Source organism: Ooceraea biroi, chromosome 1, assembly GCF_003672135.1.
Source record: "Ooceraea biroi isolate clonal line C1 chromosome 1, Obir_v5.4, whole genome shotgun sequence".
NCBI classification, from domain to species: domain Eukaryota; kingdom Metazoa; phylum Arthropoda; class Insecta; order Hymenoptera; family Formicidae; genus Ooceraea; species Ooceraea biroi.
In genome coordinates, this window is record NC_039506.1 from 3,168,673 (window position 1) to 3,194,814 (window position 26,142).

Below are 26,142 nucleotides of genomic sequence, written 5' to 3' on the forward strand. Positions count from 1 at the left end.
GTTCGCGATTTCCCGCCGCGTTACATTTCGCGTTCTCTCTCTCATCGTAAATCAAAGAACCAAAATTGCCATTGCCGCTGCGAATTCGCGCGAAACACGATGCACACATGGCCCAGGACAAGTTTCCCTGTAACTTTACCTGCATGGTTACTAAAAACGGACACGTATAGCTAGACCAAATCCTGTGATCAACTTCTGAAATAATGATCTGTTTTTTATGTAAAAACGTATCGAGCAAATCGTGCAGGATTATTTATGATCTGTTCGTTCGTTCCACGAATTACAGATAAAATCACGTCGCGATTTTTCGTGTCGCATTAAAACGTACGCAGATATGTTTTATCAGCGATTGTTCAAGCAAAGCGGTGCGCGGACAAAATGGAGAAAAATCATTGATAGTGCTATTTTAAATAGCACGATATTCAATGCCACTGTCCGAAGAGGCTACTTCACTTCCGCGTAACAATGGTTTTGCCGACCACTTCGTATCCCGTGCAGAGAATTGTTAGGGCCTAATATGAAAGTAAAGGCCCCTATAAGGAATAAATAATAGGGATGTCCTAAAAAGGGATGCCTTATCATTGCCACATCGTGGCCCGATTAGATATTATATTTTTTATTATTTCCTTATAAGGTCCCGAAAAAATATTTGTTACATACCATTCTAGGGCCATATTAATATTGAGGAAAATTAATCGGGTCCTACTTAGGACCCTATAAATTTTTTTACACGGGATGCTGTTAAAATTCAGAGAAATCGAATCCAGTTTATTACAGAATCCGCCGAATGCAATGTCATCAATGAAATCAGTTGCGTGCGAATCCAGCACTTTTCGAGAAGCACAATCGTCCACTCGGTTTTCGGATAATCACAGCACATTTTTTTATCGTTTATATGTTTCGAGTACGGCCGTTGCGAGAAAAACGCACGTTTTGCAGTCGCATCAGAGATACGCGATATTCGAGATAGGTATTTATTCTTTCACGAGATCTCGTGTCAAATTCAGCTAATTTAAACTGATCTATCTTTTCTGGTTCATCAAAGATACTTGATCCGTATTCTACGTGTATGACGATTTACGAACAGATTCGCTGCGGCATATATAATATTGTACGATATACATATTGTTGGCTGGTGACCAGACACGTGGCATTTCGTTATACTCCTGTTGTATTGTCAGAAGCGGACAACAGATGCATTTCGTATGTTACCGATTTCAAATGGAGTGCATCTGTTTGCACGCTTATCGCGAGCGATCTTAAATCCTTCTGTGGGCGTATAATACTTTCTTGTACTTTGTGAAAGTGCACCCTGTGCCGTAATAAGGAATACTGTAAAAGCAAGTCTTGCAGATCAGAAGACGTCCTGAAAATATATTTATATCTATTTTGTACATGAAAGTATATAAAGAATTATTTTAATGATAGAAAATTTGAATCTCTTGAGATATATAATGTTATCAGTCACATTTTGTCATTACGTAAAGTTGAGAAGTTATATATTCGAATTATATATTCGAGCGTTGCTTTCAGTTTGACTTTAACTGACTTTATTTTCGTAAACAGCTTAGAAAGTCGGTCTCCGGACAATACACAAAATATTCTTTTACTTTCAAAATGTTTTTTCCAAGTAAGAATGCCTCAAGTCGAAGATAATACATAGCGTTACCGCGCCATAAAAGTGAATATTTCTTTCCTCATATCTTTTTTGAAATAGCAGTTACACAATTGCGAAGATCGTCACTCCGATACAAAACAATGTTTCGTCCTCTTTATAATAAATACAATCGCACATTTGGATTCGCGGAAGAAATACTTTTAGAGGATTTAAGATAAGCGCTTCCAAAGTTACGATTAGTGCCGGAAATGCGTGTCATAAAGTAACATTATTATTTCATATAATAATTTCGTTCAAATACTAGCTGCGAATACAGAGCGGGTGAAATAGTAACGTCGCTACTTCGAGTAATAATTTTACCGTGCAAACTGAAACAACACTACATCGTTCTCGCATTGTTTCAAGTGTCCTCCAGCATCCGCATGGTGCATCGGTCTGCTCCTCTGTGGTGGTAATGCAGCAAGTTTATTTTTGGTCACCCTCGAGATTGTGCCAATGCACGCCGCGAGTTTTGGGTGCGACACTGATTAATGTGTCTCCGTTGCTTCCCCCTAGACTGCCAGGTCTCTCATTATCATCATCGTTAGACGCATTTTGCCAAAATAGACTATGGCTTGCTCTTGATGCAGGATATCCGCTTCGGGCGGCTGATGTCGCGTACGAACGGCTGGTCTTTAATAAAAGCTGTTTTCGGTTAATTGTGGAAAGATTAGCGACGATTCGTCATATATACACGTCTAAAAATACCCCGTATGCGCTGCATTTCTGTGTGATCTTGGCCGGTTATTATCGTGATGAATATGATGTGAGATGCTTTAGCTATATAGTCAAAGGAGAGATGTATGGGATGCAACACCATTTTATCATTAACTAATGGTTCATTTCATTTTTGTTATTTTATTAGCTGCATCAAATAATTTTTTGCAGTAATAATAATTAATAATTGCCTTCAATTCTAAGAAAATTAAATGTTCTTTGAAAGGGTGCGTTATTTATTCTTTTCTCGGTACTGATACTTGGTTTTGTAATATTTAATCTTTTTCTAGCAAATTTCCAGACTAATATTAAACATTTTTTTGGCAACTAATTTGGTTAGGAATTTTTTTAATTATTTTTCAATTATTTTCAATTATTTTTGTGAAGCTTTATATATTGAAGCCACGCATTCTGTTAAAGTAGTACAATGTGATTGACAGAAGAGTTAACATTAATTGCGCGCGCAATGTTGCTGCAATCAATTCAGAGTACTATAAAATTAAAACAGTGCGTGGATGTTCACGAGTACGAATCATGATGGGCATTACTCATTCATGAAGTGCTGCCAAAAACGTACGTAAATCGGCGGCGCGGTTTATTAAGATCGAATAGGAGATATCTCGTTTCATGCATTGCCTTGTCCGCATTGGTAGTCTTCGGTATTACAAGGTGTCTGACAAGGAGGATGCCTCGCAGTTGATCAATTAGAAAGTGTGGCTTGTGTCATGACACGACAGTAAATCTATCACTTGGATCGCGATGTGCTCGAAATCGATTGTGAAATTTCATTAATGGCACTATGAATCACGAAGTACTCGCGGTAGCCATTGATACGGTGCCAGGAATATTTTTGAGTCAATGCTCATCGGTGCTCGATAGTAAAAGATAGGAGGGACGAGTTTGATCATCACATTGTCATCTTGGCAGATTAGGTTAATCTAATAAAATCATTGTGATTATCCAGTACAATGTGCAGGAAAACTCGTAAGTAAAAAGGGTACACAAAATGCTTTGACTACGTCCCACATTTTTATGAAATTTTAACACGCACATAGGTTTGTTTATCTATCTATTGTGTCTATCTTTTTTCTTTTATTTTCGCTATAATATTCAAATTTAAATTTTCGTTATAATTTATTCACAACACTATAAATGCACATCATATTTATTTGTGACAAAAGAAATATAAACTTTCTAAACTTTTATATATATGTATACATTCATACATACTCTGAGAGATTTATTAGGTAATTATTTTATGATTATATTTAAAAGAAAAACGAGAATTTGCTTTGCTTGCTGAAAAATATCGTTTTCCAGAAATTAATATCAATAGATATTAATTCTTTTGTGAAGATAGCAAGAATATTCAAGAGATATTATAATAATTCCACGTTTCCAAGATGTCGCATTCTTCCTACACTGGCATCATCGATAACTTTTGTATCACAACTCGTTTTCCATAAGTACTTTCTATCTCTCAAGATAGCATATCTCGCGCGGAATGGCCGCTCTTGCCGCGCCTTATCGAACGTCGTCGCGGTCGTAAGACATTGATAATTGGTCATATACTCGTTTGCCTTGTATCCCGTATCTTCTCTGTGGTTCATCGCTCACGGAATAATCGGCCATTCATTTTCGCACGACAAGACGGACATTAATCCACGAGGTGTTGATCCACGAAAAATTCATCGCGAACGAATCTCGGCGGCCTCGCAAGCCTCGCGAGCACAATTACGATCTGGTTATTTATTTCATTAATCATTCCGGCGAGTTATTTATTCCGTGCGCGAGCGCGACGATTTTATTCGCACGCGATAATTAATGAGTCATTTGCGTCGCGGACGTGATCCGCCGTATCGAAAGGTCGCAGCATCCAATTCGAAGAGTTTATCCTGCTGTGACCCTGACGAGTGACTCCTCCTCGCAAGATAGGGTACGACCCGTAAGTGAGGGAGAGATTGACGTAGACACACGGAAACAAGACGAGTTCCCGAGTTGTTATCTGCGAAACGAGCATTTCGGAAGCTCGCGAGTCTCCCGGTGAATTTCCTCGACGACGGAACCTCGGCTGCGAACTTGATCGACGCCTCGAATCTGCCAACTGAGATGATCCTCCTCTCGTGAACATCCTAATGCCGATCTGCGGTTGTAGAGACATGTGTTGTGACGTGTGATGCATTCGGGTGCAGAGATGTGCCAGTCGCGTCGAAAACGGCGCGATTTCTCACGGACATCCTCCTACGGCTGCCTTGCCTCGTGTCTGTCTCGTGTGACTCAATGGACCCGCGGTTGTTGTAAGTTGAGGTAACAGTTAGCCCCTAAGGAGAGATAACGGGATGTTGCGGAGGAATTACTTTGTGCCGCTACGCGGTGTGACTTTGTGATGTACGTATCTGAGTATCATCGTGCTACGAATCGCAAGATTGGGTTTCCAGTTGCGTCACCTGGTCGACCAAGTGTCGCCAATTACACGGTCGATGTTGTATCGTTACATCCATGGCTCGGATTGCACGATTGGAGAACTTGTTAAGAGCCACGCGATATAGCATCCTGGAAATTCACAGGGACCTTCGTGGATGATCGTGGACGTGGCACAGGCAAACCTTGGACAGGTCATGCATACCGAATTCGCGCCGCTTCGAATCGCCACGTGAAGTGACCGCGTAAACAGGCCGAACGGGCCAACTCTGACGAAAACCGCTAACGGTACCATTCCGTGGACGAGATGGTCACTTTACATTTGACAAGGTTGCCTGATCGGACTCGACACGATTTGCATTCGCGCATAACGCACACTCGCGATCAGAAACGTCGAGCTTTCGTTTCCTTCAGCTGCGTTTCTTTTCCTTCGCCACGATCCTAACAACCTGAGGAGACTAGTTAATGGAAGTAGGTCGCGCAAAGAGGAGCATGCGGCTAAAGGGGATGACTCTGAATAAACGAATATATAATAAAAAACAGAATGGAATGCAGACTGCTTGAATACATTGCGCTGCAATGTGGACTGGCTGCCCTTTTGTGAATACTCCTCGTTATGCCAGGCGAGCGAAGCGATGGACGAATACTGGGTGTATCTGACCGACTGATTCTCTCAATTGCGTGATCGTGATTAATCGGAGCATGAGCGGATCCGACACCGATCTCCGTTCGATGGAATATACGAACGAGAGAACGAGTCTGTTGAATATCAGCGGGCGAAATGCATCCCTCTTGTCCCTGCGCCAGCAGGGATCCAGCAAAAGCTACGGGTCTCTTTCCTCAACGTGCCAGCAAGCTATTCAATCGTTCTGGAATAGGAGCAAACAGGTAGACGATTCGATGATTTCTTCGATGTCTCTTTGTCTCAAGAACAAGACGTCTTTTATTGCAAGTCTCGTACAATATCGTTTTATATCGTTCATAAGATCTATATTAAAATTCGATGCATACACAGCAAATTTGTTTGTCGACAAACCTTGAGTTTCTCTGGCAAAGATTTAAATCGCAATGATTATTCGGCACTAGTATTTAAAAATGTTGTGTGCAATTTAATTGGAGAACGATAGATTCGATTATTAATATATAAGTGCTTTTCCATGATTATAAATATGGTCCAGATTACATATTTTCGGGACAATTAATTTTAGTGTTTTTATGTGTATCACAACATACTCCATAATAATTTATCATATCAATCGTAGCCCCACAGGATACGACAAACTTTATGAATGAAACTCCCATCTTCTTTCGCTCTTCACTACGACGAGCGTGCCAAGATTTTGTCGAGATGTCTCTCTGTTGAGATAAATGACACGGGTAATAACGATGTCAGGTGACGGTGTCTTACGACCTGACAATATTTCCTGACACTTCGGATGACAGACAGACTCGGTGTCTCGGATAATTGCGTTGCGCTGTGTCTGCATCGCAAAATGCATCGTATTTATCGAGTGAGATTTTCAGAGCAAATATACCAAGTGCATGGATTGCACAGACGAGTCATGCGATCGAAGGAATTCCCTAATTCGCTCGAATGACGTAAATGCCGTACTTTCGTCAATATTTACTTCGTTGATATTTATAGCATGAGTAGGCTTAGAATAAATCACGTTAGAAATTTCTGAGTCAAAATTAATACATTTCTACGACGATTGGATACGACGTTCTAATAAAGCTCCTTTTCGGCGAATTATCTACGAAAATAACTTACAGAACTTTGTGCTCCAAAATATTTTGCACATATTTAACGGTAGAATGCGGTATGCGAATCTTATTTGAAAATATGGTACGTTTATTCATAGCTTATTTGCAAGAATAAATTTGATCTCGTGCCAGACATTGAAGACGATCAATAGATTTATATAATTATTCATATTTGTTGGAATAATTTTAGAATACTAGTAAACGTCCTCTTTCTATCAGTTTAAATTTTCTAATATTTACAGTGATACAGATTAAGATAATACAGATTTTATACGTATATTTTTTCACGATTAATAAAAAACTTACGTCGATTTACAGGCGCATGAATTAAATTATTATTATATATATATATATATATATATATATATATATAATGTGATGAAGATAGAGAACATTATGTGCATGATTATTGCCACGCGCAATTATAAATGCTTCATCGGTTTTCGATATCTTGCTGTCAATATACTTACCCTTTACGCGTGATACATAACGACGTCTGAGCGACAGAAACAGACAGGATGAAACTGATAATATCAACTAAAATCTGCAACAAACTATTGTATATATTATTCATTGTATATATTATTATGTTATATAATTAATAATTTAATAATTACTATCGTTAATAATAAATACATAATATTACAGGAGTGACGAGACATTAATAAAACTGTAATACATTTTTTTATTTTAAAGGAAAATTATAAAGTTATTATAACGGCAGTAAAAATAACCACACCACCACAATTCCACGTGTCTAAAAATATTATTGCATTATGTTTAACGAGCAGTACCTTTTGTGTTGTGTTGCTGCATTTGCAGGCATAAATCACAACAAAGTTTACGATTAGGTGCTCGTAATCACAATTATTGTCACCAGATTTTACGATCGTTGTTCATCATTTATTACATTCATCGATTATATACATGTTATGTATGCAACAGAGCAATATGTTTTCTTAGTTGACTTTTCGATGGTCAATGAAGTTGTGTTTTCGCAATTAGCTGATCAACACGCGAATTCAAAAATATTAAAATGTCTATGCGATACTAGTCTATGCGAAGTAATCATCTAATATTGCCTCATGTATGATTCATGTTATAATTTTTCCTCTGGAAAAATTCCTTCGTTCCAAAGCGAAAACATCACTCACAAACATATTTCAATACAATTTGTCTCTTGAGCAAAATTAATTTTTCTTTTGTCTTGTGTCTGATTAGTTGGCAGAGTTTGATACACGACATGCGTAACTTTAGAAATTCGCGAGAAACGACAGCATTATTAGTTCGATGCTACTGATACAGCGATCGAGATATTGTTTCGTCGAATGGCATCGTGTCGTTCTGTTTTATGAGGCCCAGTAAAGTTCCGCGTACACAATTGATTAGTTTACCGAGAGCTTTAATTGGCCGGGATTAGTACGATAACCGTGGCGAGTGCCCGCAAAAGAGCGACGCCTGCTTCAAAGCAAAGTAATATTCTATAAATGGTTGCGGTCTTTGCCTTTTTTATATTTTCTCGTTAATTTATGAAACTTAAAAATTTATTTGCATTACTACCGTCTTTTTGTAACAGACATTTTTGCAAGACTCTGGTATTTATACATGTGTTGTATAATTTTTAATTGATTGTTTAATATGTCACAGATATTTTTCCCATTACGCTTTGACGTTTCCGTTAATTGTTCGAACAATTTCTCACGAACGCGCGGCCATTGACACATGCTATCAATATTCGTCGAGAATCAACGTTTCGCGCTTCGCGATAAATACGGACTTAATTTTAAACCAAACTGTTTACACGATGTCTCGTGCACGTGTCAAATGCACGAAAAATTGAGCATTCCTGCGTTCGCAATAGAATTAACGCATATTACCGATGATTTAAAGTTCATTCGCGTTTCTGATCTGAGCTCCCAATTGGGTCAGTGGGTACGCTACTGTGGAGCTAAACAAAAATCGCGGTTTAATCACGCACGCTTATCGCTGTGTTTGCAAATTGTTTAATCAAACCACTGCCGCGCCAAATCCACAACGTGCAATCGTAGGATTAACCGTTGAAGACCGCGGCGAGTGCTTGCAATTATATTCCTACCGCACAGTTCGTTATCACGAATCGGTGACGTCGTTGACATGTCGTATTTCTCGCTTATTATCTCAAAAAATATTGTATCTTTCTCTCTCTCTCGCCGACCAGACTCCATTTTGAGCAATTCTGCATAGATCTCAAGTAATGATGCGTGCTACGCGCGACATCCATTCTCTTGTGTAACAAAACATGAGCAGTGCGCAAGAAAACTTATTTTCCTCGATTATTTTCGCTACTGATTCCGCAGTTTCATTCTGCGCATTATTTCCGCATAAAAGTGACGAAACAACCAATTTTCATGTCGAAATGGAACAAAATGCGCGTGATTTATACGCGTAACTCAGCACATATCGCAGCTCAAATTTAATTAAAGTTATTTGAAATATTATATTACTGATAAAAATCGGGTTTTTTAAAATTCAAATAAAATTTGTGAGGAACAATCGAATCAATGTTGTCCCTTTACCGATGTCCGAGTATCTTGTATTATTCCACAAACATTGTGATTTCCTGATGCCCTCGCAGAAATTTGTTTGCGTTTGTTGTTGTAATTTAATTAATTAACGTTCCATTAACGATAAGAGTGTCAAATGGTTATCTCTCGATATCGCATATCAAAGCGGCGATACGCGCAAAATAATTTCCAGCCTAGGAAGCTTACGGCACTGACAATACGCAGCACGCGTCATTACGCACCGATTCCGCTTTGCAAGCCGTACGTATGTACACGAGCTCTCATAGAGAGATCCCACCGCGATATATAAATGTCGCGCGATGTATCCGCACGTTGTTCTCCGGAGAAGCGATTTGCTGGCGTGATCGTGCCTCGTGATTTGCCTCGTGTCAGTTCTGGACCGGCCGATATTCAGCAACAAACGTGCCTCGACGACGTGAAAGAAGGTCTCGTGGACCTCGACAAGTGGCTACCAATCTAGCCGGATCAAGCTCTGCCAATCAGCTCTGATCGAATCGACGAATGATGACCACGCGAAATTTGGAAAAGATGCTCAGACTCACCACTCTGTCAAGGGTCCGTTTCTCACGGTATATCGATAATTCGGAGCAATCTCGGGTTCTCCATCGGGATGTTAAATCTGTTCGCAACAAAGATCGGAATCGGTGTAACATTTATGCGTCGAGATTTCGATTTTTGCCGAAGACACGCGGAAATAATTGCTACGTCGCGTCGGTTGTCCTTAATTGCCGCTTCGCTAATGTTACGATAACAATTGAAGATAGAGAAGTTGTCACGTCTTAAAATAGAAGTTATCGTATCTTAAAATTGTTACAAGCCTTATCTTTTTTTGGAAGACGCTGTATTGTCTTACTGATCGATGTACGTATTATTTTTCTATACATTGCATTTTGAAATTAACTTTAAAATAATTGACTTGCGTATCTTTTCTGTATCAATTCTTCGGAATTAGATACACACGATGCTTAAACACAATAAGTTGCAATTTTGAAGAAAGATTCAGTCAGTGTAAATCCATATGAAATATTTCTCTATGCATTTATTTCCATTAAATTGATTTTACAACTTATTTCATTAAATTGACACATTATATCTTTTAAACTAAGAGATTGTATTTTTTTAAGATATTTGATGTATTTGCACGAGTTGTCATCTGTTATCTCATCAATCCATCCAAAGCACAATGGAATACTATTTGGTGACAGTACTATACGCGCATGCTTCCTTCAGTGAATGCAGTTCTTCATTTTTGCACTGAATCAGTAAAAGATTAATGATGCGGAAAGCCAAAGAAGAGCGCAACCGAATCGCTTCGGCTTATTTTCGAGTGAGCTTCGATGAGGATGACATCGAGGAAAAGGAGGATAACTTGTCAGCAAAGGAATTGGAAAAGATGCCCGAAACATCTTCTTTATCTGACAAGGACTCGAGAAGAGATTCGAGAGGCAGATCCAGCGCCACAAAAGTGGAAACTTTAAACTTGAATCCATCTTTCGATCTTGAGTTTGCCTCTTCCACATTGTTACCTGCTGGAAGCGTTTTCGGCAGCTTGCAATCATCCGAGAGCTCCGAGAATTTACTGGAAGCTTCGTCGCAATATGCAAGCAACGTGGATGCCAAGTGTGGCAGTGACGTGCTCTCGAAAATCGATACGGGAGAATCGGTAGTACCGATCGCGGATTCGGACGTGGCTCCCTCGGCCATGAAACATAAAAATTTCATCGCGAAGGAGTCACCGGCGAGGCTTCACTCTTCATCAAAAGCGAATCCAGTTTCATCATCAATGGGAAACCATCCAGAACGCATCCATGTGAAACCAATCACCGCGAGCTGGGCGAAACGTTCGCAATTAGCGTCCGACCAGCCAAGGACTCCAGCGGAAACCTTAGAAATAGAACAGCCCGTGCATTCCCAAAACGAAAGACAAAGAAGTTCAACTTCACTGGGATCAGCCAGCAAAAAGCTAGTCAAAGAACAGCTTCAGCCAAGCATTGCAGAAGTGCCCGAGCAGGTCTCACAGTCTTCAGCATCGAGTACCGTCCCAGTCCAAGAGTACCACATCATCAATGAGAAGTCCATGAAGAGTATCCGCAGATCGACGTTGCCGATGATGAGCGTCGATCTGACTCAGTCAGGCCATCAACGCGAGGCGAACGTCACGACGACCTCCCCGAAATCGCCGACGTTCGAGGACATCCTCGCTGGTACCAGCGTGAACCCCATCCGGAAGTTCAGCATAGCAAACGCGGCGATCTGCTCGAGTCTGGCACCAAGCCTCCTAGGAGCTATTCCCGGCGTGCCGAACTCTCTTCTGCCGAACAGCGGCGAGGGTCTGCATCGAAGTGCCACCCTGTCGAACCTGCCAACCGCCTCCTCGGCCGTCGACGACGACGATGTTAGCGTCGGCGGAACGCGTCGCCGCTTAAAGTCATTTCTGCGTCTTCACATACCCGAGTTGCATCACGGCGCGAGCTGGCAAAACGGGGATTATCAGTTGCACCCCCATTCTCAGCACGATCATCAGCCTCACCATCATCACCATCACACGTTCCCGCATGTGTTCCACGTGCCCACCTTTACGTTCACGGCGCCGGCCACCGATGGCACCGGCCGCAAGTTCAACTTCGGCATTCGACGGCACTCCCAGGCGGTTAGTGCAAGAGTCAAGGTTGCACGTCGTACCCCTCTTTTTTCGTTTTTCATCTTTTCTTTTTTGTTAACACCTGTTGCAAGAGTGAGACCATGCCGCCTTTCTAGTCGAAGTAGAATTGATTGATGAAATATTAGAATACTTTGCGGAAACAGTAGAAAAATCAGCGTGATGTGATTGACACATATTGACAACGATTTTGAAATAGAAATAAAACTCAAATTCATATCTTGTAAAGTTCTTGTTTTGGATACGAAATCGTAGCTAAAATAAGTCGTACAAGTTTTTTCCACATGCTTATTTTAAATCCTTTAAATAATTGTTAATTAAATTTTAATTAGTTTTGACGCTCATAATTCGGAAGAGATCATTCAGAACAATTAAATTAATGATAATTAAATTAAAACGAAAGAAGCGTAATTTTTTATCGTTAATTTATCGAATGGATGAAGCCGCACACAGCTCTGGTATCATGTATCATGTTGGCCAGACATTGACGTGTGAAGAGTGTATCAATAACACCAGAATCGATTAAATCGTGGCACGTGTTCTAGTTGGAATGATTCACGCTTTGAATTGATACGCCTGGTTAAGATCGAACCGAGTCGAAATGATTTGACGACGATGCTTTCATTGCGGGTAATAAAACGTTAATTGTTACAGGCCGCTGTGAAAGAATGTCGACGACAAAAACGTCGACGCAGCTTAAGCGTTTATCTTATCGGAATTGTCGCTTAAGCGTTTATAACTGCAAAGTAAGAAAATCCACGAAAAGTGATTAAATGTCACGGCCATCAATCTAATAATATCTCACAGTTTTATTAACGTCGTGTCTGCCGCTGTGCGTTATCGTATTGATAACAATTAAACGTTTAAAAGAATAATTGAAAGTCATTTTCAATATTAAAAATTTAGATAACTAAATTTTGAATTAAATATATATATAATTTTAGAACTATGTAGTAGATTTGTTATATAATATAATTATATATTTATAATTTCACAAATATTTAAAATTCTGATAATGTCACAATTTTCAAAGTAGATACACGAAATTACATTTAAAAGTCTGTTATATCTATATTTCATCGTATCATTTTAAAATTTATTTCTATTCTAGATTAGTTTCGCACTAATTTAATAGAATATTTGCGTTCTTTTTTAAAATTTTGCCTTTTTTAAGACCATTTGTTTTAGTTTAATGACGTTCTTCATAGCTACGACTGATGATCTGATAAGCCGACGTACAAACTGGTCTTTATCGTCTTAGCAATGTTTAATTTGATAGAAACGTGTCAATCCTATAGTTGCGGAAATTTTGGAGATTCCTACTTATGTAATCTCAGGTACTATATAACGGAATTTTGCCTCGGTTCTGTCATTGATCTTGACGCGAGCAAGCTGATATCCGCCAACGCTTACGGATTAACACAGTCACCGATATAAGCGCACGTTTGCCGTGGTATGTACGAGCCATACCACTGCCAACGATTTCAGCGAAGTGACAAAATCGACCGCATGAAGAGCTGATCTAACGCATTTCTAAACGTATGTGTGCGCGTGTGTGTACGATGCGTGTATGTGTATGCGTTTGCACTCCCGCAGCGTCGGATTTTTATTTATTATTAGTAGAGTCCGAACCGTCGTTAAACGACGAACAGTGCTACAATCTCTGAAAGCATAGGAGACTCTAGAGACTGAGGATAAATAATTTTTTAGAGCAACGTGAAGGTACGACCGTCGACGTGAATGATAATTTTGACGCGCTTTGAAATTTTGACTTTGCAACATGTGGATTTACAGTTCTGGCGCAAGCTATCTGTTTCACCTAGTTTTTTTAATCAAACTTTTACTCCATTTTTATGTAAAATATAAATAGCATTAATTGAATAAACTTTGGATTTAAATAATTGTTCAAGATTTTCAAATATTTAATATTTGTAGGATTGGAAATTTAATATCTTAATGTAGATGTTATTACTAAATTGTCTTAAGTGAGCGACCTAGGGATCTTTCATGTATCGAAGGATTATGAGTCTAATTCCATCATAGTATATTTGATAGCATTATCCCCTCACACACTATAAATGCCAAGCCAATTTACGCGCGTTACGTTGCAGATTCCATCCATAATACATGTTGGCGAAATGTCATTAACTGTTCCCACAGGAATTTCTTGTAGAAACACGTTACTTGCTGCGGGATTATATACCTGCTCGGTGCGCTTAACACGTGTTTGTTTGCATTAACATTTAGAATGTTGTGTAGTATTTGACAATAATCGCATATATATAAATACGTTGCATAGCAGCAACATTACTATTCGAAGCCTTAGAACAGAAATCGCAATTGAATTTTTTCTTTAATATTATCTTATCTCGCAAATGTTTATTCACTGATCGGCTTAGACGTGCAAGACGCCGTAAGAAATAAACAATAAGACAAAAACAGTGAAAAAAGAATAGAAAATAATAAATAAAAGAGAGAGAAAAATAGCAAATAAATAAATATTGAAACTAATTACAACGGAAGAACGATGTAAAAAAGAAGGATATAAAAATTAAATTTCGATGGTCTCTACTTTATTTCGCATCTACGAATTTCATCAGAAATTGAAAAAGAAGAGATTGCTTATAATCGATAACGTTTCATTAGCTTCCCGTTGTATGCAAGATCATCCCTTATCATTCACTTCTCGTGACACTCACTGTCATTGACCCAGATTCAGACTCTGTAAGACCTAGAAATGCGATTAATTTCTCCATTCTTCGGAATGGAGAATGCGCACGCTCCAGTTGCAGTCGGAAGGTAAAACTGAACCCAACCAAATTACGGGTGATATATTCCGTAATACGCAATACTTTCACAGAAGCACGTCCGCAGCTGTTGTGTGATGCAATATTGTCGTAAAACGTAATAAATTGTAGTATCGCTGAAAAGAAAGAGCGATCAGGTGTGTAACGGTGATTTCTGTCTTAATTAAGATCTATTAAGATTAATTGAGAAAATATCTATTTATTACATCTACGAGATAACGCGCAGAACATGCTGAGAACTAAAAAAAAGAAAACTTAAAAGGAAGATGTGCCACATGTGAGATTTGCAGTTGGAATCTCAGAAATCTTGGAGGATGTATTTCACGATTTATATTTCGCTTATTATTATATACAGTTCGCTTGTGATATTTATACTGTAAAGTGTGAAATTACGCTCCCGCGGCAAATCAAAATCGATGCTTTACCACTCTTCACTACTTCTACATTCCGATAACTTGAAAGCTATCCCTGTAATTTATTGTGATATCTCAGCTGTACCATTTACGTCAGATATGAACATAATGAACATATTATGTAAACTACACTACACACGCGAAATTGAGACATTTTGGTGAATAATGCGGAGAAGAGATTCGGTGGATAAATTTAAGAAATCTAAAAACTTTCCCTGGAAATGTTAAACTAATTAATTGACAGAATATTCAACAATTGACTATATATACCAAGCTCGAAAATATAATAAGAAATACTTATAATTAAATTAATCGATGGGATTTATAAACATTATCGAAAATTATTTTGAAAATAATTGAGGATGAACAAAAGAATCAACAAATTGTATTTTATATTTAAGAGATCTAATACTTTTCTGTAGTTGTGTGAAAAATGTTATCTAAGCAACAATATACCAACTGTGTTGCTTGAGTTACAAGCTGTGAAATGGAATGGTGCATTTTGCCATTCGCATATGGGTTTTTTCGCATGCAGTGAGATTGAATCTGTTTGATTTCATTCATGGAATTTTACTCTAAAGTTTTTTGCTCTTTTAATATAATAACATAATAATAAGAATTATACATAATTAGAATTTAATGATAATTTTCTTTGATTCTTTCGCAGACATTGCATCGGACTGACTCGATGGTATCGCTTTGTTACCGATCGCTCGCGAGCTACATCACAGATGATAATCTCGCTGGACTCCAAAGTTTCCTCGACAATAAACGTGTACAGGTCGACGATAGAGATGAGGTAAAAATCATAAATGTTTAAAGGAAGTCTCTTTAATTGTACGTATTTTTGTAAGGAAAAATTTTATATTATTTAATGTCACATCGATGACAAAACATTTTTCCGAATAAAAATAAATATAAATCTAATTTGAGAAATTATTTCTTTACAACAGAATGGCAGCACCGCTCTCATCCTTGCAGCAATTAAGGGAAAAATACACTTCGTCCGAGAGCTCATCAATCATGGAGCGGACGTCAACGCTGAAGACGCGGTTAGTATCTGCTGACGATCTATTTAATTGCATGGAACAGATTAAAATTCTAATGTGCACGTGTATCATTGTTTTCAGGATAATTGGACGGCATTGCTGTGCGCAGCGAAGGAAGGCCACACCGAGATCTGTCTCGAGTTGTTGGAGCACGGCGCCGAATTGGAACACCGAGACATGGTAAAAAGATGCAAATTTTATTAGTCTGGCGCAGTGCCAATTTACACAAACTAGCAAATAACATATATAAGTCAAGCTAATAGATACTGTCTCATTTCGTGTTTATGAATTGAAAATTTTTCCGACGATTAAAAACTGCTTTTATGAATATAAAATTCATGTATATCTCAAAATTTTTTATTTTGTTTTATTATTAAAATATATTATCAACATGCATCATTAACAGTATTTCCTATATTTTCAGATTCCTCTCTGACTAATTCATGCTTATTTATTTTTAAGGAAAAATAAATTCTTTTATAAAAAGAAAAAAGCTCTTTCAGAGTGCATAAAACTTAAAGAAAAAGTTTAATTAATTGCATAGCCGTTCTCATGGAAAAATTGACATTTTTATACTAGTAAATAAAGATTCGATAATTGTGTCCTATTCCAGGGTGGGTGGACGGCGCTCATGTGGGCGACGTATAAGGGTAAATCGGCAACGGTGACGATGTTATTGGGGCGCGGAGCTGACGTCAACGCGCATGGGAATTTTCATATTTCTTCTTTATTATGGGCCGCTGGCAGGGGTTACCCTGATATAGTCAAGGATCTCATTGCTCACGGGGCGAAGGTCAATGTCGGTGATAAGGTAATGATCGACGAGCTTGGCCACCAATCGATGACCTCATCACGTTCACTCTTGGGATACCTATGCTCATTTTCTTTTCTTTTAAGTATGGTACTACGGCGCTCGTGTGGGCATCGCGCAAGGGAAACGTAGAAATCGTTGATACACTTCTCAAGGCCGGAGCCAATGTCGATACGGCGGGCATGGTAAGAGCAATATAAATTAAAAGAGGAAAATATGGACAATATTTTTCCATCATTATATATTAATAATAGCTTATTTATTTTATATATTAATAATAGTGATACGATAAAAATATGACACACCCTATATATTATTATATGATTATTATAATTCTTTTTATTTATTTGAAACAGAACTGTTTATCATTTATTCTGAATGGTGTCTTGTAACAATATTGCTGCACTTTATAAGAAATATTTCAATTTATCTTTTCAATTTTAATATATCTCTCATATATTTTTTGTACTTACGTTTGTTCTCATGATCTTTGCAGTATTCGTGGACCGCCTTGCTCGTGGCTACCCTCGGTAACCACGTAGAAGTGGTGCTGTTACTGTTGGAGCACAAACCCAACGTGAATGCTCTGGACAAAGACGGCTGCACCGCTCTGGCGATAGCCTGTCGTGAAGGTCACCATGAAATATCCAATGCCCTTTTAAATGCCGGCGCCTACGTTAATATCCAAGATCGAACGGGGGATACGAATTTGATTCACGCAGTTAAAGGTGGTCATCGTGGCGTAGTGGAATCTCTACTGAAGAAGTACGCCGACGTCGACATCGCCGGAAAGGTACGATACATCGTCTTCTCCTTACTCGCGTATCTTCCTCGAAGACCGATTTGGAAAAAAAAGAGAAAACACTTTTCTTGCGATTCTTATGTGCCGTTTCGAAGTCATTTCGAGAAGTTAATAACCAGTCGGATCTTGTCGGTCGCAACACTGGTCCCACGTGAAACATGTACGAGAGTCGTCCGAGTATTAAAAAGGAAGTCCCGCGAAGGTCATCCGAATAAAGTGGCGCGAATTGACGAAATCCGTAAGAGCGCGTAAGAGCCACTTCGAGCTAGGCTCGCGACCCCCTACGTCGTCGCCCCACATCCGCGGTTACCGAGCTCGCTCCACAGCCGAACTAACCACCCCATCCGTATATATTTTAGGATAAAAAAACCGCAACTTACATAGCAGTAGAGAAAGGCAATATACCGATACTCAAATTATTACTAAACGCTAACCCAGACCTGGAGATTGCCACGAAAGACGGTGACACGCCTTTACTACGGGCGGTGAGGTCACGTAACGCCGAAATCGTGCAATTGCTTTTAGACAAGAAAGCCAAGGTCTCGGCTACGGACAAGAAGGGCGACACTGTACTGCACATTGCGATGCGCGCGCGATCGAAAGCGATCGTCGAGATACTACTGCGGAATCCAAAGAATAGCCAGTTATTGTACCGTCCGAACAAACAAGGCGAGACTCCGTACAACATCGACGTCAATCACCCCAAGACGATCCTCGGACAGATATTTGGTGCTCGTAAGTGAACCGGTTACGTGGACGTCCGTTAATTGGCGTCACGTTGATAGCTTCACGTGCAGCAGGCACGTTTAATTTTTTTCCTAACGTGTTTTTTTATAGAAGTCTGATGAAATTGCAGGACGCTTGAATACTAACGAGGACAATGAGAATATGCTCGGTTACGATTTATACAGCAGTGCGCTGGCAGATATTCTTAGCGAGCCGTCACTCTCCACGCCAATTACTGTCGGCCTTTATGCAAAATGGGGTTCTGGGAAATCATTCCTATTGAATAAGCTAAGAGGTATCAGCAAATATAGCTTATGGAGCTATCCAAATGCTATCTAGAAACTCACCAGGAGGTATCCCGGAAGCTCTATGCTTGTAGATCTCCGATAAACTTGAAGAAAAGAATTCTCTTTAGAGAAACTTAAATCTTTATATTATCCATTTCGAGAAATAAATAAATCACATTAAATTTCTATGAAATTCGCAAGAAAATTCCGAGATATCTTCTGGGATGTTTTCGTTTATATACATCTAAACTGAAAAAGGCAATGATACTAAAGGCGGCTACTGTCCACAGAGGAAATGAAGAACTTTGCGCGGCAATGGATTGATCCGGTGTTCCAATTCTCTTCCTTACTCTTTCTAGTAGTAGCACACATATCCTTGCTGGTGGGAGTCACGATAGGTCTCGCCTTGCAATCGTGGATCATCGGTGTGGCCTGCGGAGTAAGCCTATTGATTATCATTTATATTTTTCTGGTGCTCGTTTGGTACGCCCACAAGAGGTAAGCAGAAACAGTAACAAGAAAGCTACGTGAGATGGTGCCAATCCGCGTCAGATTCGCCTCAACAGAGATCTTGCATTGCAGGTACGATTGGTACTGGCCGTACAATCTGACAGTCGCGCTCACCACCAAGCTGAATGCGCTGAAACTGCTATTGCAAGTGATCTTCTGTCATCCACCGGGGGGTCAGTGTCACGACGGCATCGCAGTGCAGCCGATAAAGTTTTACTTCACCGATCAGACTCGCGTGGGCACGACAGCCGCCGGTGAGAACGCGGTCGTGCAGATGGTCGGCTCGCTGTACGACTCCATCGAGAACGACTTTGGTTCGCTCTCCACCAGACTCTACCGAGCGTTCCGGCCGAAACCGGACAAATCGACCACCACGTGGAAGTGGAGGCACCTGTGTTGCTTGCCGTACATAGTGATATTCGAGTTCTGCTTCTGCAGCCTGCTCATCGGCATCTCGGTGCTTACGGTTTATCTCATAGACATCTCGAGCGACGAGTGAGTATCAACGTTCCCTTGATATCGATTATTAACGTTCTTATGCGTGCACCGTGTGATGTTTTAGGCCCACGATAGATCGAGTCACTGCTCACATTATCATGATAACGATCGCCTTGATCTTGGCCATTAGTATAATAGCGAATCTGTACACGTGGAGCAGAACGTTGCAAGCACTGGTCTTCTCGCAGAGGAGGCATCTGCAACGTAGTATTTCGAAACTGGAGACTCTGAAGAGCGAAGGGTTCATTCAGTCTCTGAGGGCTGAAGTCAGTTTGATGACAGAAATGGTAAATTACCTGTTTATTGGTAGCAATTCAAATTTTAATGCTATAATGTAGCTTTATAATCGCAATTTTATAAATACATCATAATATTTCATAAATTTTTATAAAAATAGGTCAAATGCTTGGACAGTTTCATGGCTCAACAAAGCAGGCTAGTCATAATAGTAGACGGTTTGGACAGTTGCGAGCAGGATAAAGTTTTATTGGTTTTAGATGCTATACAAGCCTTATTTAGTGATAACGGGTACCCCTTCGTCGTGATACTAGCGATTGATCCGCACATTATAGCTAAGGTGAGAGGTCGGACAATTTTAATGGGTACATTGCAAGTAATTCGATGGAACTTATCGTTCGATTTCGCGTATCCAGGCAGTAGAGGTAAATAGCAGAAGATTGTTCACCGAGTCGAACATCGGTGGTCATGATTACCTAAGGAACATGGTGCACCTGCCGTTTTACCTGCAAAACAGCGGATTGCGCAAGGTGAAGGTGGCACAACAGACCGCTCAATACTACAAGAAGACTGCATGGACGGAAGCTGAGGAGAGCGTCACCTATACTGCAAGCAACACCATGCATCACTCGGTGTCTAACAGGAGGCTCAGTACTGAATCGGCCATAATGAATAGCAACGAGAAACTTAAACCCCAGGCTAGGAAAGGCAGCAGGAAGCTGCGATTGAGCGAGTCGATCGCAAGCAGCATCGGCAGCAATCTGAATCGACTCGGTGGCGCACAGGATCTCAATAAGATGTTGCTCACTGATGACTACTTCAGCGACGTGAATCCACGCAGCATGAGGAGACTGATGAACGTCGTCTACGTGACTGGTAAAGAATGAAACGAAAAGAACGAAAGAGTCGCGCAATGTTATAATCGTACTTGTTAAGTTATCATGCATATTTATTACATCTATCTCTTCCAGGACGGTTACTTAAAGCATTCCAGATTGATTTCAATTGGTATCACCTGGCCAGTTGGATCAACATTACCGAGCAATGGCCTTTCCGAACGTCCTGGCTCATTCTTCACTACGATATGTACGAGGAAAATCTGGAGGACAATATGTCATTGAAGAGTCTTTATGATAAGTACGTGAATTTTTGTGTTTTCGTTGATCTGCCTTTTTTTATATTACACTATCTTTTAATATTTTTATTAGAGTGCGACCGCAGATCCCAGTGCTGAAAGAGGTGCAGCCACTCCTCGAGATGGACAGGGACGAGCGCAAGTTGGACGTTTTTCTTACATTCCATCGGTCCAGTCTACTCGTCAGCGACATGAAAATATTTTTGCCGTTCACTATCAATCTGGATCCGTACATTAAGAAGAAAATCAAGGAGGAGCAACAGAGCGTAGAAGAAGATTTCCCTTACAAACAAGGAGGCATTTGGCACAGCCATGCCGCTGATCAGTGGGCTCCACATAGAGGCACGTTGACGAACCGATACACGAAACTTGCCAAACAGAGTTCTCAGGGATCCGTACCGCCGACACCGTCGTGGGCTTATCAGCCACATTTCGAGTGGCAAGCTCCAACTTGGGTCGCTCCCATGCATCCTATGCCACCCATGGAACCGGTGCCAAAGCCGCTTTTCGCAACAACCACGTTGCCGGTATTGTCGATATTTTCAAGTTTATTGATAGATCATAAACCGTTGCACGAGTTTTATCTCGAATAATCTTACTTATTGCTGCGTCTCCGTTTGCAGCCTGAGATTTTGGAGACGAAGCTTTCATCTCTATCGGTGAGCGGAGTCTGCGATCTGATCGATAAGATTGAGAGTCTCAATCCGGCTCAAACACTCATGTACAAGCAGGTCATCAAGGACAACAATATTAACGGCCGAGTTTTGTTACATTGCGACTTGCAAGAACTGAAAAAGGTAATCCTTTCGAACGCTATCTTCGTGGCTTCAAAAAAATAAAAGTTATTTAAATATTAACGCATAACTGTCTCTTTCCAGGTATTTAAAATGGCTTTCGGTGATTGGGAATTGTTTCGCATGATGATTATATCGCTCAGGGAAATGGAACTTACGTCATTCACGTACGAGGAAGGTCCTCGGAGTGTCCGATTTACCGTAGAGTCCGAACAAGCTTTGCGCAAAGGTACGTCCGGTATTTTCCTCTCGTACAGATTTTTAATTAAGTTTAATCAATGATTTATTCTCTTTTCCACAGATCATAATTTGCAAACTAATTCAATACGTGTACCTACTCACGCGGAGAAGGAAAAGGGAGCGTCGAGAACGGACGGGCCAGCTCGTCGTGATCAAAATAAGCAATCCATCATGGAAAAACAGGTATTAATCAGGCAGAATCAAAAACATTAAAAAAAATTATTAATGTAGTCAGAAAAACTTGTCCACCATAAATAGATTTATTAATATCTCCAACAAATATTATTACAAAATTAATATTTTATTTCTCGTTCACTTACACTCGTACTCGGTAATAGTTCCAGGTAAGCTCGCTGCTGTAATTACGCTGGATACAATTTATTTTGAAGCTTAAGGATCTCAGTTTTGCTTATTCACGCGTATGCAAAGTACGCGTAACAAGTACGATCTGTTGAATTTAGCGTATACATTTCAGGTAACGTTAGAGGAGCAGATGATTTGTGGCGCACTGCAGACTTTGAACGAGGAGGCTTGCGAGGACGTGTTAGATGTGCCATCGCCAGCGGTGGCACCAACAGACTCGCTCTCTTCAGGTGAGCCTACTTCCGTACCAATACTTACACTGCCTCTGGTCATAGTTCAGGAGCCACCGCAGCCTGAGCAAAACGGTGACATCTCCATCGAGTTCGGTGCTAACCTCTAAGTCGAGTCAGAGATCAGGCATACGATGATGATGACGATGTATAAAGCGGCCAGATAGATCGCTCACATTCCGCATGTCGCAGAAAATCAAACGGCATCGACATGTGCGACGACTTGGCGTCATTATATCGCCGCCATTCGAAGACGGTAGAATGTGTTACTTGCCAGTTTGTGGAGCAAGAAAGAAAGAGAGAAAGAAAGAGAAAACAGAATTGACATACTGCGTCTTATCTTGATAGTCTTCTTTGTACATCTACATGCGCGTGGAACATTACCTGACAGTATTATTGGCAAAGAATGTACAGATACGATGATTCGATGGTGACTTCCGTTATCTTAAGGCCATTTATAAGCTACAAATATAAAAGACTATCTCTGAAGAAATATATACGTTTTCCTCAGACTCTCATGATACATGTGCCAATGCGAAAGAAACCTGTGTCGCGTTTCGCGATATCACGCGATATCGCAAAAGTCCAAAATGAAGGCCACTTAACTTAACAATAAAACTAGAATTATTGTATGCGTACTCGTAGAACTAGCGTAACATAGATCATTTTATAAGCTAGTTTAATATCAATGTATATGTCAGTGCCATATTGAGAGAAAGAAGAGAAAAGCTGCGAGATATTTAGAATTGTGCAATGTTAGATTCAGTCGATTATTCTGGAAGAAATCTTCGTCAACCATAAATTGAGAATAAGCCAAAAAATATAGTTAAATGAAATATGTCGACTAACATACTGACTATATTTTATTGCATTTGTAAGTATAATGCAAGGAAAAAATATATCAGAGATACCATTCTCGAACTCTGATCTAATTGTTCGGTGTTTTTTGTGAACAATTAATGTACAAAAGACTGTGATAAATTACGTGTTATTAAAATGTTGATAAAATGAGAAATATCTTCTATGGAAAATATTTATGCAACTTGTGGCGATAACGAACACGAGATATATTTTTAAAGCAGCTGTATGTGTCTAGAGTAATCGTACTATAATTGAAAATTGCGTTCTGTCATTCCGGTCCACGACGTGTGTATGAATATTACTATTAGACTATTAGTCCTATGTTATGAGCAGTATTATGTTATTACGAGAGCAAGTGGCAATAAAATTTCTTGCAAACCACATCTGACATTACCTTCTTTGCAGTTTGTATCTTCAGTTATTATCACCATCCTAAATGGAAGCGTTTCATAAGTTAAAAATTAAGATTAAAGGATTACTGAAAAGAATTGGAATGAGCATGCCTTTTCTCGCCAATAACGCGTTGACATATTTTTACATATAACTTTTCATTTTCTATATATCTTGTTAAAAAGTTCAATCTCAAAAATGACTTTATCAAGTATCAGCGTTATATATAAGCGTCGAATATAGCTTCACAAAAAGATTCACGAAAAGATATTCGAAAGAGATCTATTATAGAAACATGATGTGCATTATGAAACGGGTATGATATGAAGATCTGTTTTAGGACCCGTTGCCACCTCGGTGCCGGACACGGATTACGTGCTGCTTCAAGCAAATCCGCTGTTTCATTGGGTGCCGGTGAACGACGAGCCGGAGAGTTCGGACGACAGCTCGCACGATTCCACGGTGTTCCTTCACCGCACGAATTCGCAGCGCAGCCTCGCATCTCAGCGTAGCACGCGGTCTGTCTGCTCTCACAAAACCCTCAAGAGAACCGGCAGCAACGTCAGCACTAGACCATCCTCGCTATTCGTTTCCCCGCCGCCGTCGCCGAAACCCGCGTTCAGGTCCAAATCGACGGACGAGAGGTACATGGGCAACAACATACCGCTGAAGACCACGTCGTCAGCAATACCTATCAAGGCGAGACGCTCGACCTCGACTCTGAACGACGAGGCGGTCATAACGATACCGATACCCACACCCAGCTTGGAGAAACTATCGAAATTGAAAGACCGGTTGGTCGGCAACGCGCCGACAAGCTCCCCAGTGCCCACCGGTGAGAGCGACGACGAGTCCACGCCGCTGGTGTCCGAGTTGTCCACGCCGACGCACTCCCAATCGGACAGCGTGTTCAGGCACGACTGTAGCGCGGAGAACAGCAGCTCGCCGTCGTCAAGTAGGAGTCTACCGCGAGATGGAGAACACTGCGCGAATGTGAATTGTTCTGATACCGCGGGTCTGGTGATACGGGAGTCGTTGAATGCACGGCCGGCGCACCGGCAAGATTGGGACAACCCGGAGACGCCTGTCTGACACCTGCCGTTCCCCGTCAGGCTCGAGCGTCAGGCACGCTTCAACTCGCGATAGCTCACGGTGCGCAACTTAACTGACCGACGTACAAAGTTTGAAGATGAAATAAAACTGGCATCCGCTACGGAGATGTGCACACATTTTTTTCAATGATACAAGTGTCGAGATAAGATACCAGTTTCTTGCGTGTAAATAGCGGATAGAGCTGCGAGCGTGCGGTTTTATCTTTCTACAGCGTCGAACTGTTAAACGTGTTCATCCGTTTGATGAATTTGAATGAGGGACAAGTGATACTCCTTCTCACGGTTCTGTAATCTTTTTGCAGTTCTAGCGAAACGAGACGTCCCTGAAGCGCACGCCTCTGAAATGATAGTCATTCCGTGTAAATTATTAACACGTTTACGAATGCGAATATTTATTGACGTTCTTTTCTTTTTATTATTGAAACGTACGTAAAGTGAAGTAATGAGGAACACTTCCCGATGTATAGTGTGTATCCCGAATCTAGTAATAAGCGATTTACGTCAATTCACAATGCCATTGCAAATAGGTGACTGAAAAAGTAAAAATGTTGAAGAGAATATTTTAAAGAAACGATCAATCGAATAGCCAGTGAGTATGCAATTATAGATTGTATATGTAATCAATTCCATAAAGAATATCCAGTTGATATTCCATATTGAATAAATAAATGGAATACCTGAAAATAACTCGTAAAACAATTTATAAGAATTTACTTAAATAATTTTATAAATATTTTTTATGTATTTCCGACGTTTTTATATTATGTTCCGCGCGATTTTGTTAAATAATATTAAACTAAATAATGTTCGCACTATTTAATTATTAGATACTTAATTATTTTATATATATATATATATATATATTCGTTTTAATATTTGTTCGTTAATTCGTAACACTGTTTCTTTATTGAACATTATGATGCACTAATAATCGCAACACGAGAAACATGTTATATACACATCTGTTTTATTAAAAGCAAAAATCATGCATAACATTGAGTGTACAAGACACTTTAGGACGGAATACATCAGGGTATCGAGAATTCGTTACAGTATTGTAAATATATATATATATATATATATATATATATATAT

General features: G+C 39.9%; 1 protein-coding gene across 7 annotated transcripts in view; it reads left to right on the top strand.

The window, feature by feature from the left end:
- The window catches only part of LOC105280364 (kinase D-interacting substrate of 220 kDa), a 34,013-nt gene extending 8,287 nt beyond the window's left edge, over window positions 1-25,726 (top strand). For 2 of the 7 annotated variants that reach the window (XM_011340870.3, XM_011340867.3), the window contains 21 exons: window positions 15,670-15,801; window positions 15,956-16,054; window positions 16,133-16,231; window positions 16,665-16,862; window positions 16,949-17,047; window positions 17,359-17,655; window positions 18,024-18,399; window positions 18,521-18,685; window positions 18,968-19,175; window positions 19,260-19,682; window positions 19,750-19,972; window positions 20,083-20,262; window positions 20,339-20,798; window positions 20,894-21,059; window positions 21,131-21,584; window positions 21,681-21,854; window positions 21,936-22,080; window positions 22,153-22,274; window positions 22,430-22,435; window positions 22,567-22,684; window positions 24,276-25,726. In XM_011340870.3, coding sequence (XP_011339172.1) covers window positions 15,691-15,801; window positions 15,956-16,054; window positions 16,133-16,231; window positions 16,665-16,862; window positions 16,949-17,047; window positions 17,359-17,655; window positions 18,024-18,399; window positions 18,521-18,685; window positions 18,968-19,175; window positions 19,260-19,682; window positions 19,750-19,972; window positions 20,083-20,262; window positions 20,339-20,798; window positions 20,894-21,059; window positions 21,131-21,584; window positions 21,681-21,854; window positions 21,936-22,080; window positions 22,153-22,274; window positions 22,430-22,435; window positions 22,567-22,684; window positions 24,276-25,027 — 4,875 coding nt within the window. In that variant the 5' untranslated portion in view covers window positions 15,670-15,690 and the 3' untranslated portion in view covers window positions 25,028-25,726. The other 5 variants (XM_011340869.3, XM_026970972.1, XM_011340868.3 and 2 more) reach the window with 5 other exon arrangements.
- The last annotated feature ends 416 nt before the right edge of the window (window positions 25,727-26,142 follow it).